The 15,076-nt window shown below is 38.5% G+C and overlaps 1 protein-coding gene across 2 annotated transcripts; it reads left to right on the top strand.

The window, feature by feature from the left end:
- The first annotated feature begins 6,159 nt into the window (after positions 1–6,159).
- Positions 6,160–9,003, top strand: LOC146562598 (uncharacterized). Of its 2 annotated transcripts, XM_085294490.1 has the most exons (5): positions 6,295–6,423; positions 6,833–6,991; positions 7,605–7,734; positions 7,953–8,086; positions 8,159–9,003. In XM_085294490.1, the coding sequence occupies exons 2-5, from the start codon at positions 6,989–6,991 to the stop codon at positions 8,933–8,935; spliced, it is 1,044 nt and encodes a 347-aa protein (XP_085150616.1). In that variant the 5' UTR covers positions 6,295–6,423; positions 6,833–6,988; the 3' UTR covers positions 8,936–9,003. The 2 variants fall into 2 exon arrangements, with proteins under 2 accessions (XP_085150615.1, XP_085150616.1); XM_085294489.1 differs by lacking the exon at positions 6,833–6,991 and having other exon boundaries at positions 6,160–6,423.
- The last annotated feature ends 6,073 nt before the right edge of the window (positions 9,004–15,076 follow it).

Genomic DNA, 15,076 nt, shown 5'->3' with positions numbered 1-15,076 from the left:
CGTGTGTGTACATTACTATACATATGACTCCTCTTAGGTTGGGTAAGGTTCAGTATTAGCAAAAACATTTGTTACACAGTACCCTGAAAAAATCTCCAGATTCTCATTTCTTACTTTTGCTAGGAAAAGAGATATGGGTGGAGATTGATCAAAACACACTATCTAATATAGAAAGAACAGTGGCTGAGATCCAAACAAGCTTAAAGTCAGTATCTGGTTGTGACCACCTTTATTAGTGTTTCATTGTGTTTTTACTGTCTAGGTATGTTTTTGCTGCATTGACAGTGTGCTTGGGGTCACTGTTATGCTAAAAAAATAAAACCTCTGACCATCAGATATTTCCAGGTGGTATTGACTGGTGGATCAAAATCTGACTGTACTTTTCTGGGTTCACAGTTCAATCAGTTTTGATTAAATCTCTGGCACCACTGGCTGAAATGCAGCTCTATGACAGAGCCTCCACCATGTTTTACACACAGTAGCAGAAGATACAGTTGAACCTCTCTTCTGAACTTGTCTGTATATCGTGACGATGATTTGAACCAAAAATGTAAAATATGGATTCATCTCTCCATCAGACCCGTTGTCACTGATTTTCAGGTACTGTTTATCTGCTGTGGGCTAGTTTTTGGGTTTTTAGGTCCTCCACTTGTCCAGTTTCTTCTGATTTATTTTATTGATACAATGCACACTATCCTGAGATATGCCAGGTTCATGGCTAAAGGTTCTTTGGGAATCACCTTGGTGGTGTAAACATTATTTTTGAAACACGTTATGATCCAACCATATCACATAAAAGGAAATGCTGCGACGTGTTCTAAAACTTTTTTAAGACACAAAATTTATTTATTTGAAACACATTAAAAAGTACAAAAGAACATTTGAAACACATTTACTCCTCCCCACTCATCTCTGTGCAGGACAATTTACAGGAATTGTCCTGCAGGGGCCAGCAGTTCCCTGGAGGCCCAGGTAAATATTCCTGAGGAAAGAAAATTAATTATTACGCTGCCCAGAGTTCATAAATGTAAACTTTTTCTCCATGTTATATCACTTTAAATCTTGCTGTGCAAACTATGTCATTCTTACTTGGATTACTCTTCTACTGGCCCTGGAGGGGTCCACCCACTGCATACATTTGCGCACAGAGTTCTCTGTCCATGAGGAAACCCCGCTTTGGATCATGGCTCCTGAATTCACACAAATCACAGACAAATTATTTGTTTTCTTTGTGTACATTCATGTATAAATGATGATGAGACAGATGAAGATGGCGATCTTTACCTTGAGATTCAAAAATTGGCTGAGTGTCTGCTGTTTCTGCTTCTTTCTTGCTGTTTATGGAAATTGTGCAGCTCACAATTCCTAAGAGACACGAAGTAGAGAGGTTAGGGGTGGATGTGGGGACAAATGGTCCAGGTTTTACTTGTGTGTTAGGAAGGATTGTCTGACAGAAAGTTCTGACTCACTCACCAAAAGTCAGAAGGGGCAGCATCAAGAAAGTGATGATGTGCTTTAAAAGTCTTGTTTTGTCTGCAAAGAGAGAACCACAGGGGAGTTTACAGTCTGATAACAGAATCTTCTTCTCTCATTCTAAATGATGTTAAAATCGAGTAGTGGTCCTTACTTTGCTGTATGCGAGGGTTCATAAAGGGACCTCGTCTCCTATGTTTTCTCCGACGGAAGACCCTAAAAGATGACACACAAGTTTAAAGACTTATTCTACAGGTGAAGATTTACACCGTCGGCACGCCTGAGGATGTTTTATCCAGAATGTAGCGTGCAGTCCCAAAAGCATCCACACACATACTTGTATGAGGTCTCTTTATATGAAATATTTGGAGCTCCGTCTTCCCTATAATAGCCTGACTCCTGCAGGCGGAGGCTTCTTCGTGCCATCACTGTAAAATGGCAGAAAGACAGAAAATGATCAGTGATTCACTCTTTAAACACAAGATGCATTCATCACTATGTAAAATCAAAACTTATTATTAAAAGCTGTTTACTTTCTCTACTTAGAATCATTCAATATATTTAACATCCTAAGACCTGGCCTCCACATATGTGCACACAACACATTTTGGGTTGTCTAGACCAAAATGCAAAATTTTGCTCTACAAGGGGCTGATATCCACTTATGAGGACATTATACTGCCATTGAGATTTAAAGTGAATGTCCTCATATGTGGATCTCATTTTTCTCAGAAACAAAAATCAGGTCGAAACAAACAAAAAAAAGTAATTCTTTGTTTTTACAGCCCAAATAACAAAGAGAAATTAAAAAGGCATGCCATGAAAGAGTTCAGGTCTTAGGAGGTAAAACAAAGCTTTGCATCTCTGCTGCAATAAGTCTTTAAAGCAATGTGCACCAAGCTCATACCTTTAGGGATCAGGTGTTCACCTGTCTCTGGCTGATCTTTAGTGGATCAGTGTATGCTTGTCGTTTTTTCTCTCTCTCGCTGCAATCACAGGTATCTGAGTATGCTGAGTATGCTGAATGCTGCAAACACGAAGGTTTACTAATAAATTTATTTTTTTTCAAATCCAAAAACATTCTGTCTGACACAGTTGCCATGGAAGCACGTGTAAACACTGTCAGCAGAGTTGCTATAATTCGTCATTTTTTCACATCACCGCAACTTTTTCCCTCTTAAAAAAAATGCACATTACCAATGCAGTGCTTAACACTCTAAACTGGTGTTTATTTAACTGTGGCATCTCTCCTTTGTCTCCCAGTAGACATGATTTAGGTGATCTGGACAAATTACAAGGTATCCATCCCTGCATATAATTCAATACACTGTTCCAAACTGGAAAAAACAGCCGGCATTCCCAGAGGGCGTGTATCAGTACCTTTACTTGTCGACATTTCCAACACAAGTCCTCTCTACCAACACCCATTCAATACAGCGCTGAAGGAGTATAATAATATATATTAAGAATTTTGTGCTGCATAAATCCCTCCTTATCTATCGGGTTACTTTCGTGTGTTATTGTAACTCTTCCTTTTAAACAGTTTCTTATTTGTAAATACTTCCAAAAATGACAATAGCACTCCAAACAAAACTTATTTGTAATATTCTCATATGACATGAAAAAATCTCCCTCAAATAAGTCACAACAGTTCTGATACCTCTTCTTAGCCATTGTGCCCAGTAAACAGTCTGCTTACCAATTTTTATTTTAAGATTATCCCACAAGGTGGCATACTTTTAAGGCACAAGTTTATATTTTTATGCACGTCCAACCACACCATTTTTGAAATTTCAAAATAGGATTTTGCATCTTACCCTCTTTATTTACTTTTTGTGATAAAATATAAATTGGTGTGGATGGAGATGCAAGCTCTTGTTCTATTAAAATCCAATCTATATCGGTTTTCATTGCGCAATGTTTGCCTAATCTAGCCATTTTTAAAAGAGATGCTTTAATACTCTATATTGCCTAGGTCTATTCCCTCTTCTTTTTTTTGGTTGGGAAAGTCGATTAATGTTAATAAGGGGTTCGAACCCTTCCAAAGAAAATCTTTTATCATATTATTATAGCTTTGGAACATCTGTCGCGGGATACACATGGGCAACATTCCTGTATAATAGCTGATGACTGTTGATATAACCATTTTTACTGTTTACTTTTCCCCACAATGTCAAACTAGTTTACTCAATTTATCCAAATTTTTATTGATTTTGCTTATTAATTTTCCCACACTGTTAGCCATAATATCCTCAATATTTGGGTTCAATTCATTTCCAAGACACTTCATTCCTTTGTCCACCCACTTAAAGTTAAAGCCCAATATTAGGTTATGACTACAAGTTTGGGAAACTGGCATCACCTCTGATTTATGCCAATTAACTTTGTACTCCAAAAACAGTGAATAATTATCAGTCACCTCTAATAGTGTTGTGATATAATTAGCAGGGTCTTGGCTTAATACCAGAACATCATCTGTGTACAGGAACAATTTGTGTTCTCTACCTCCCCCAAATACACCTTTAATCTCTGCATTTTCTCTGAATAGCTAATGGCTCTGAAAAGATGGTAAATAGAAGTGGACCTAAATTACATCCTTGACGTGTTGATCTAGAAATACTCAAAAAAGGAGAGAGTACCCCATTCGTAAATACAGCTTCTTCTGGCCTCAAATATATGGTTCTAATCCATCTGCAAAAGTTGTCGCCTAATTCAAATTTTTCCAGGGTCCTAAACAGATATTTCCACTCCACCGTATCAAGTCCTTCTGTGCATTTAAATATGGAGCCAGTGCAGGATTTGTGTCTATTCTTGATAAACCCTACTTGATCTTTATGAATAATTTGTGGTAGTACAACCTCCAGCCTCATTGTTAGTACTTTGGATAGAATTTTGTAATCCACATTGATTAAATTTATCAGTCTGTAATTGCCTGGATCCGTTAAATCTTTGTCGCCTTTGGAACTACTGATATTATGGCCAGATTAAAACTTGCAGGGGGCCGTCCATATTCAAAGGCTTCATGTAATACTCAGTTAAAAATGGACGTAGCAAATCTCTAAATTTGTGATAAAACTCTGCTGGGAGGCCATCTATTCCTGGTGACTTTCCAGCTTTCATTGCACAGATCCTTCCTTTACTTTGCCTCTGTTAGGGGAGTTTGCAATTTGTCAGAATTGGAATATTCTTAAATGCCTAAGTCAGTCACCTGATCTTATCCCAGTTGAGCATACATTTCACTTGTTGAAGACAAACTTTGAACAGAAAGGCCCACAAACAAACAGCAACTGAAAGCCGCTGCAGTAAAGGCCTGACAGGGCATTAAAAAGGAGGAAGCCCAGCATCTGGTGATGTCCATGAGTTCAAGAACTAGGCTGTCATTGTAAGTAAAGGGTTTTTTTAATCAAGTATTAGAAATGGACATTTATTTTTCTGTTATTTAATTTGTCAATTACTTTGAATCCCCTGAAATTAAGGGATTGTGTTAAAAACGCTTTAGCTCCTCACATTTTTATGCAATCTTTTCATTCAACACACCAACTAGTTAAAACTGCAGGAATGTCTTAAAGACATAAAGACCTGGATGACTAAACTCTCTGAAGAGCCTTCAGTTGATCCAAAATGCTGCAGCAAGAGTACTGACAGGAACTAGAAAGAGAGAGCATATTTCTATATTGCACTCTCCTTTCTCTGTTTAATCTGTAATCAAATTTAAAATCCTGTTCCTCACATACAAGGTGTTGAATAATCATTCCCCATCTTAATGACCCTATTGTACTGTATCACCGCTGACAAGCTCTTCATTCTCAGACTGCTGTTTTACTTGTGGTTCATATAGCATTTAAAAGTAGAATGGGAGGCACAGCCTTCTTCAGCTTTCAGACCCCTCTTCTGTAGAACCAGCTCTCAGTTTGGATTCAGGACACAGACGCCGTCTCTGCTGTTAAGATTAGATTTAAAACTTTAATAAAGTGTATACTTAGGACTGGATCCGGTGACCCTGAATCCTCCCTTAGTTACACTGCAATAGGTGTTGGCTTCTAGGGGATGCATTGAGTGTTTCCTCTTCAGTCACCTTTCTCACTCACTATGTGTTTATACATCTCTCTGCATTTGATTATTAGCTATTAAACAATGAATACATATTACCAACTCTGTTATTAGTAATTATGCCACAAACATCAAAGACAAATCCTTATATGGTTGGAACAGAACCATGTAAGGATTTGTCTTATAATAATTTAAAGTTAGACCTAACAACATAAAAAAACCAAAACTAAAGACCATAAGTTATTGTTTTTTTTTTTTACCTGTCCCAGTTTCTCCATTAATGTACAGCATTCATTTGTTGATTATTTATCAAACATAAAATTCTCACCCTTTTATTCTGCTTTTAAAAAAAGAAAAGAAGAAAAAAGATAGTGGTTTATATTTTAAAACACTGTCGCCAAAAGAAAAAAAAAAGACTTCTTGTGGAATTCATATTCATTTTCTTTTATATATTTTTTTCTCATTAATGCAGTTGTACTGTGTATTTTTCCAATTTGTTTTGCAGGAAAGTATTTTAAAGAAGAATTAGATAAAGTTAAAAGCGACACCAGCCAGGAAACGGCTCTTTCTAATCTGTAGCGATGACAGGAAGTACGTAAAAGTTCGCGCATGTGTAAAGCAAACCTTAACCTGCGAGTCATCGCTGAGGGTTTAAAGCATATGTTTTTGTTTCTGTTTCGTGTGCAGTCATTTGTGTTGATCTTTTTATTACTTTGATTTGCAGTGACTCTTCCCGCAGGAACATTTCTATGGGACAGCACTTAATTGAGACTTCCAGTAATGTCAGGTTGCTCGGTTATCCCTCTGACGTTACCGCAGCGGGACGGGGGCGCGAGGAGGATTCGTTTCATTCACCTGGTGGGTCTGACATCGTTCAGACTGACAGAGAGCACCAAACAGGTGAGTTAATGGTTCACAGGTAGTCCAAGAGGGTGATGTATTACCACCAGCATAATAAACACATCTCCTTACTTGCAGGACGGTCGCAGACTTTCTAATTGGATAGTGATAAGTAATGTTTAACAAATAAGTACTGTAGCTAACTAAAAACAAAAAACAGCTTAGTAAAATAAATAAATAAATAAATAAAGCTTGACTAATACTATACTGCAGTTTTACGCTCATCGGGCATTTTATTAAGTACACCTTACTAGTACTGGGTTGGGCCTACTGTTGCCTCCAGAGCCAGCTTAAATCTTTGTGGCACAGATTCAACAAGGAGCTGGGTACCTTCCTCTGAGATTTTGATCACACACAGCTCCTGCAGATTTGTCGGCTGAACATCCATGATGTGAATCTCCTGTTCCAGGACATCCTCCTGGAGTTGGACCTGGTGGCTGTGGCGGCCATGTGTGTACAGTGAACTCATTTTCGCTGCCAGTTTGAGATTATTTGAGCTTTGTGACATGCTATGTTATCCTCCTGGAAGCAGAAGATGGGTAAACTGTGGTCATAAAAGCTGGACATGGTGAGCAACAATACTCAAGTAGCCTGTTGAAATTCTGTTCAGTTGGCACGAAGAGTCCCAAATTAAACTTTGCTCCACCCAAACCCGCAAAATGTAGCGTCAGTTTCTTTTCTTAGCTGACAGGAGTGACACCCAGTGTGGATTTCTTCTGCTGTAGTCCATCTGCTAAAAGCTTCAACATGTTGTCCATTCGCAGATGCTCTTCTGCATAATTTAGGTGGGATGAGTGGATGTTTGAGTGGTTCTTGCCTTCCTGTCAGCTGAAAACTCAAAAGTCTGGCCAGACTACTTTGACCTCTGGCATCAAGACATTTTCACCCAGAGAAATTCTCTGTAAAAGCATGTTTGTGTGGCTAAAGTCCCAACAACCATGTCACATTCAAAGTCACTTAAATCATGTTTTTTCTCCATTCTGATGCTCGCGTTGAACTTCAGCGGGTTGTCTTGGTCATGTCTACATGCACAAATGCACTGGGGTGCTGGCATGTCATTGGCTTATTATAGACTCACATTAATGAGCAGTTGAGCATGTATACCATTAACATGGTCAGGCAGTGTACGTTATTGTCAGGCTTTATACGGCGGTGGCTTATATTCATCCTCTCTGTTTCAGGGTTCAACGATTCCGCTCTATTTGGGAGCCGATCTCCTCTCAAAGACTGATGTGCGTACAGAAAACCATCCAAGACACCATGCCAAGTTTGCCAAGAAAGGCCTTGCAACAAAAATAACTTTTTCCTCAGGTAAAATACAGACATACCAGTGGAAGTTAAACATTAACTACACCTGTGCCTCTAAAACCACGGGGTGGGTGTAGACAATCAAATGAAATAAATATGACTAGGGGGAAATAAACATAGACAAGCTCATGCTATCGCATTGATATGCACCTTATTTTTAGGTAAAAGTCACCCACCAGGACAGACACATTGTCACACTGATCCCCCTGATTGTGTTCAAGCTTTCAGGTTTCACGGCTTGAAGGTACCCTCTGCAAATAACAGCCTGTGGTTCTACAGCATTCAGGGACTTTTTCGAGTAGCCTTTGAGTTGTACAGTAAGCAAGATCAGCTTGCTGTGCTGGAGAATTTCCAGGTAAACATCATGTATACGTGATAATTTTATTTTTCTGTCACAATGCATGTTTTAATCACATCTGTCCCCTAGGATGTCTGGAAAGCACAGATCAGTGACAGCCCTCTGGAAGTGAGTTACAGCCTCAGCGTGCAGCTGGACCCTTCAGGGTCGCTCAGCCAGCGTGACTCACAATCAAAGGGTGTAATATCACAGCCTCCTTATTTCCAGGCTGACAAGGACGTGGTAGATGTTAGTAGCATGGACACTGCTGACACATCAGCAGATCATGATTATTGTTCTCTTCCCAAGCAGAGCTTACAATCTGAGCAAAGAGAAGTAGTAATATCCACAGTGAGACAAAAATTGCACCGCTTGGATGAACAGTTCTCCTCGGAGCCTCGAAGCTGCTCAGAGCAGCTGGAGACGGTCTTGCTGCTTTTGGAGAACATTGATCGCTACATAAATGGGAGACTTGAAGAAAAAGATGCGACGGAGATTGTGCTGGCTCTGCTAAAGGCCAAAGACTGGGGCCCAGTGTATTCAAGCAGCCTGCTCACTTGTATAGGACGTTGGCTTGGCCAGCAGTTTCATGCAGCCAACAGCAGCATCAGCCAGAAGGTGGAGGGCTTTAAACTTCAGCACATTGAGCGCATCAGCGACCTGCCACCTGCTGAGGAACTAGCCACAGAGCTGTTCCCTGAAGCGATGCGGACGCTGCTGCTTCACTGGATGGGCTTAAGTGAGGACTTCAGCCTTGAAAAGAGACGCAGCGAATACCCAATCCTGCTCCTCATCCTCGAGTTTGCCAACCACAACCTCATCACTGGCGTAGCTCATGTGTTGTACTCCAGTCTTATATGCAGGTAAAAGTGTCAACATAAGACCTGTTTTTCAATGGAACAACGTTTTATATTCAAATAAAGGTTTATTTTGTGCGTGTGTGTACATTACTATACATATGACTCCTCTTAGGTTGGGTAAGGTTCAGTATTAGCAAAAACATTTGTTACACAGTACCCTGAAAAAATCTCCAGATTCTCATTTCTTACTTTTGCTAGGAAAAGAGATATGGGTGGAGATTGATCAAAACACACTATCTAATATAGAAAGAACAGTGGCTGAGATCCAAACAAGCTTAAAGTCAGTATCTGGTTGTGACCACCTTTATTAGTGTTTCATTGTGTTTTTACTGTCTAGGTATGTTTTTGCTGCATTGACAGTGTGCTTGGGGTCACTGTTATGCTAAAAAAATAAAACCTCTGACCATCAGATATTTCCAGGTGGTATTGACTGGTGGATCAAAATCTGACTGTACTTTTCTGGGTTCACAGTTCAATCAGTTTTGATTAAATCTCTGGCACCACTGGCTGAAATGCAGCTCTATGACAGAGCCTCCACCATGTTTTACACACAGTAGCAGAAGATACAGTTGAACCTCTCTTCTGAACTTGTCTGTATATCGTGACGATGATTTGAACCAAAAATGTAAAATATGGATTCATCTCTCCATCAGACCCGTTGTCACTGATTTTCAGGTACTGTTTATCTGCTGTGGGCTAGTTTTTGGGTTTTTAGGTCCTCCACTTGTCCAGTTTCTTCTGATTTATTTTATTGATACAATGCACACTATCCTGAGATATGCCAGGTTCATGGCTAAAGGTTCTTTGGGAATCACCTTGGTGGTGTAAACATTATTTTTGAAACACGTTATGATCCAACCATATCACATAAAAGGAAATGCTGCGACGTGTTCTAAAACTTTTTTAAGACACAAAATTTATTTATTTGAAACACATTAAAAAGTACAAAAGAACATTTGAAACACATTTACTCCTCCCCACTCATCTCTGTGCAGGACAATTTACAGGAATTGTCCTGCAGGGGCCAGCAGTTCCCTGGAGGCCCAGGTAAATATTCCTGAGGAAAGAAAATTAATTATTACGCTGCCCAGAGTTCATAAATGTAAACTTTTTCTCCATGTTATATCACTTTAAATCTTGCTGTGCAAACTATGTCATTCTTACTTGGATTACTCTTCTACTGGCCCTGGAGGGGTCCACCCACTGCATACATTTGCGCACAGAGTTCTCTGTCCATGAGGAAACCCCGCTTTGGATCATGGCTCCTGAATTCACACAAATCACAGACAAATTATTTGTTTTCTTTGTGTACATTCATGTATAAATGATGATGAGACAGATGAAGATGGCGATCTTTACCTTGAGATTCAAAAATTGGCTGAGTGTCTGCTGTTTCTGCTTCTTTCTTGCTGTTTATGGAAATTGTGCAGCTCACAATTCCTAAGAGACACGAAGTAGAGAGGTTAGGGGTGGATGTGGGGACAAATGGTCCAGGTTTTACTTGTGTGTTAGGAAGGATTGTCTGACAGAAAGTTCTGACTCACTCACCAAAAGTCAGAAGGGGCAGCATCAAGAAAGTGATGATGTGCTTTAAAAGTCTTGTTTTGTCTGCAAAGAGAGAACCACAGGGGAGTTTACAGTCTGATAACAGAATCTTCTTCTCTCATTCTAAATGATGTTAAAATCGAGTAGTGGTCCTTACTTTGCTGTATGCGAGGGTTCATAAAGGGACCTCGTCTCCTATGTTTTCTCCGACGGAAGACCCTAAAAGATGACACACAAGTTTAAAGACTTATTCTACAGGTGAAGATTTACACCGTCGGCACGCCTGAGGATGTTTTATCCAGAATGTAGCGTGCAGTCCCAAAAGCATCCACACACATACTTGTATGAGGTCTCTTTATATGAAATATTTGGAGCTCCGTCTTCCCTATAATAGCCTGACTCCTGCAGGCGGAGGCTTCTTCGTGCCATCACTGTAAAATGGCAGAAAGACAGAAAATGATCAGTGATTCACTCTTTAAACACAAGATGCATTCATCACTATGTAAAATCAAAACTTATTATTAAAAGCTGTTTACTTTCTCTACTTAGAATCATTCAATATATTTAACATCCTAAGACCTGGCCTCCACATATGTGCACACAACACATTTTGGGTTGTCTAGACCAAAATGCAAAATTTTGCTCTACAAGGGGCTGATATCCACTTATGAGGACATTATACTGCCATTGAGATTTAAAGTGAATGTCCTCATATGTGGATCTCATTTTTCTCAGAAACAAAAATCAGGTCGAAACAAACAAAAAAAAGTAATTCTTTGTTTTTACAGCCCAAATAACAAAGAGAAATTAAAAAGGCATGCCATGAAAGAGTTCAGGTCTTAGGAGGTAAAACAAAGCTTTGCATCTCTGCTGCAATAAGTCTTTAAAGCAATGTGCACCAAGCTCATACCTTTAGGGATCAGGTGTTCACCTGTCTCTGGCTGATCTTTAGTGGATCAGTGTATGCTTGTCGTTTTTTCTCTCTCTCGCTGCAATCACAGGTATCTGAGTATGCTGAGTATGCTGAATGCTGCAAACACGAAGGTTTACTAATAAATTTATTTTTTTTCAAATCCAAAAACATTCTGTCTGACACAGTTGCCATGGAAGCACGTGTAAACACTGTCAGCAGAGTTGCTATAATTCGTCATTTTTTCACATCACCGCAACTTTTTCCCTCTTAAAAAAAATGCACATTACCAATGCAGTGCTTAACACTCTAAACTGGTGTTTATTTAACTGTGGCATCTCTCCTTTGTCTCCCAGTAGACATGATTTAGGTGATCTGGACAAATTACAAGGTATCCATCCCTGCATATAATTCAATACACTGTTCCAAACTGGAAAAAACAGCCGGCATTCCCAGAGGGCGTGTATCAGTACCTTTACTTGTCGACATTTCCAACACAAGTCCTCTCTACCAACACCCATTCAATACAGCGCTGAAGGAGTATAATAATATATATTAAGAATTTTGTGCTGCATAAATCCCTCCTTATCTATCGGGTTACTTTCGTGTGTTATTGTAACTCTTCCTTTTAAACAGTTTCTTATTTGTAAATACTTCCAAAAATGACAATAGCACTCCAAACAAAACTTATTTGTAATATTCTCATATGACATGAAAAAATCTCCCTCAAATAAGTCACAACAGTTCTGATACCTCTTCTTAGCCATTGTGCCCAGTAAACAGTCTGCTTACCAATTTTTATTTTAAGATTATCCCACAAGGTGGCATACTTTTAAGGCACAAGTTTATATTTTTATGCACGTCCAACCACACCATTTTTGAAATTTCAAAATAGGATTTTGCATCTTACCCTCTTTATTTACTTTTTGTGATAAAATATAAATTGGTGTGGATGGAGATGCAAGCTCTTGTTCTATTAAAATCCAATCTATATCGGTTTTCATTGCGCAATGTTTGCCTAATCTAGCCATTTTTAAAAGAGATGCTTTAATACTCTATATTGCCTAGGTCTATTCCCTCTTCTTTTTTTTGGTTGGGAAAGTCGATTAATGTTAATAAGGGGTTCGAACCCTTCCAAAGAAAATCTTTTATCATATTATTATAGCTTTGGAACATCTGTCGCGGGATACACATGGGCAACATTCCTGTATAATAGCTGATGACTGTTGATATAACCATTTTTACTGTTTACTTTTCCCCACAATGTCAAACTAGTTTACTCAATTTATCCAAATTTTTATTGATTTTGCTTATTAATTTTCCCACACTGTTAGCCATAATATCCTCAATATTTGGGTTCAATTCATTTCCAAGACACTTCATTCCTTTGTCCACCCACTTAAAGTTAAAGCCCAATATTAGGTTATGACTACAAGTTTGGGAAACTGGCATCACCTCTGATTTATGCCAATTAACTTTGTACTCCAAAAACAGTGAATAATTATCAGTCACCTCTAATAGTGTTGTGATATAATTAGCAGGGTCTTGGCTTAATACCAGAACATCATCTGTGTACAGGAACAATTTGTGTTCTCTACCTCCCCCAAATACACCTTTAATCTCTGCATTTTCTCTGAATAGCTAATGGCTCTGAAAAGATGGTAAATAGAAGTGGACCTAAATTACATCCTTGACGTGTTGATCTAGAAATACTCAAAAAAGGAGAGAGTACCCCATTCGTAAATACAGCTTCTTCTGGCCTCAAATATATGGTTCTAATCCATCTGCAAAAGTTGTCGCCTAATTCAAATTTTTCCAGGGTCCTAAACAGATATTTCCACTCCACCGTATCAAGTCCTTCTGTGCATTTAAATATGGAGCCAGTGCAGGATTTGTGTCTATTCTTGATAAACCCTACTTGATCTTTATGAATAATTTGTGGTAGTACAACCTCCAGCCTCATTGTTAGTACTTTGGATAGAATTTTGTAATCCACATTGATTAAATTTATCAGTCTGTAATTGCCTGGATCCGTTAAATCTTTGTCGCCTTTGGAACTACTGATATTATGGCCAGATTAAAACTTGCAGGGGGCCGTCCATATTCAAAGGCTTCATGTAATACTCAGTTAAAAATGGACGTAGCAAATCTCTAAATTTGTGATAAAACTCTGCTGGGAGGCCATCTATTCCTGGTGACTTTCCAGCTTTCATTGCACAGATCCTTCCTTTACTTTGCCTCTGTTAGGGGAGTTTGCAATTTGTCAGAATTGGAATATTCTTAAATGCCTAAGTCAGTCACCTGATCTTATCCCAGTTGAGCATACATTTCACTTGTTGAAGACAAACTTTGAACAGAAAGGCCCACAAACAAACAGCAACTGAAAGCCGCTGCAGTAAAGGCCTGACAGGGCATTAAAAAGGAGGAAGCCCAGCATCTGGTGATGTCCATGAGTTCAAGAACTAGGCTGTCATTGTAAGTAAAGGGTTTTTTTAATCAAGTATTAGAAATGGACATTTATTTTTCTGTTATTTAATTTGTCAATTACTTTGAATCCCCTGAAATTAAGGGATTGTGTTAAAAACGCTTTAGCTCCTCACATTTTTATGCAATCTTTTCATTCAACACACCAACTAGTTAAAACTGCAGGAATGTCTTAAAGACATAAAGACCTGGATGACTAAACTCTCTGAAGAGCCTTCAGTTGATCCAAAATGCTGCAGCAAGAGTACTGACAGGAACTAGAAAGAGAGAGCATATTTCTATATTGCACTCTCCTTTCTCTGTTTAATCTGTAATCAAATTTAAAATCCTGTTCCTCACATACAAGGTGTTGAATAATCATTCCCCATCTTAATGACCCTATTGTACTGTATCACCGCTGACAAGCTCTTCATTCTCAGACTGCTGTTTTACTTGTGGTTCATATAGCATTTAAAAGTAGAATGGGAGGCACAGCCTTCTTCAGCTTTCAGACCCCTCTTCTGTAGAACCAGCTCTCAGTTTGGATTCAGGACACAGACGCCGTCTCTGCTGTTAAGATTAGATTTAAAACTTTAATAAAGTGTATACTTAGGACTGGATCCGGTGACCCTGAATCCTCCCTTAGTTACACTGCAATAGGTGTTGGCTTCTAGGGGATGCATTGAGTGTTTCCTCTTCAGTCACCTTTCTCACTCACTATGTGTTTATACATCTCTCTGCATTTGATTATTAGCTATTAAACAATGAATACATATTACCAACTCTGTTATTAGTAATTATGCCACAAACATCAAAGACAAATCCTTATATGGTTGGAACAGAACCATGTAAGGATTTGTCTTATAATAATTTAAAGTTAGACCTAACAACATAAAAAAACCAAAACTAAAGACCATAAGTTATTGGTTTTTTTTTTACCTGTCCCAGTTTCTCCAGTAATGTACAGCATTCATTTGTTGATTATTTATCAAACATAAAATTCTCACCCTTTTATTCTGCTTTTAAAAAAAGAAAAGAAGAAAAAAGATAGTGGTTTATATTTTAAAACACTGTCGCCAAAAGAAAAAAAAAAGACTTCTTGTGGAATTCATATTCATTTTCTTTTATATATTTTTTTCTCATTAATGCAGTTGTACTGTGTATTTTTCCAATTTGTTTTGCAGGAAAGTATTTTAAAGAAGAATTAGATAAAGTTAAAAGCGACACCAG

This window comes from Mchenga conophoros, linkage group LG12 (assembly GCF_057382185.1).
Source record: "Mchenga conophoros isolate Kocher_MC1m ecotype Shallow Benthic linkage group LG12, M_conophoros_male_GT1.1, whole genome shotgun sequence".
In the NCBI taxonomy this organism is placed as follows: Eukaryota; Metazoa; Chordata; class Actinopteri; order Cichliformes; family Cichlidae; genus Mchenga; species Mchenga conophoros.
This window is presented reverse-complemented; position numbering and strand designations above follow the sequence as displayed.

What these genes read in the sequence shown, in the direction of transcription:
- LOC146562598 (XM_085294489.1), top strand. Translation starts at nt 6,304, where the DNA reads ATGTCAGGTTGCTCGGTTATCCCTCTGACGTTACCGCAGCGGGACGGG. An exon ending in TGACAGAGAGCACCAAACAG is followed by an intron (nt 6,424 to 7,604) that starts GTGAGTTAATGG and finishes TCTCTGTTTCAG; the next exon opens with GGTTCAACGATTCCGCTCTA. An exon ending in CTGTGCTGGAGAATTTCCAG is followed by an intron (nt 8,087 to 8,158) that starts GTAAACATCATG and finishes TCTGTCCCCTAG; the next exon opens with GATGTCTGGAAAGCACAGAT.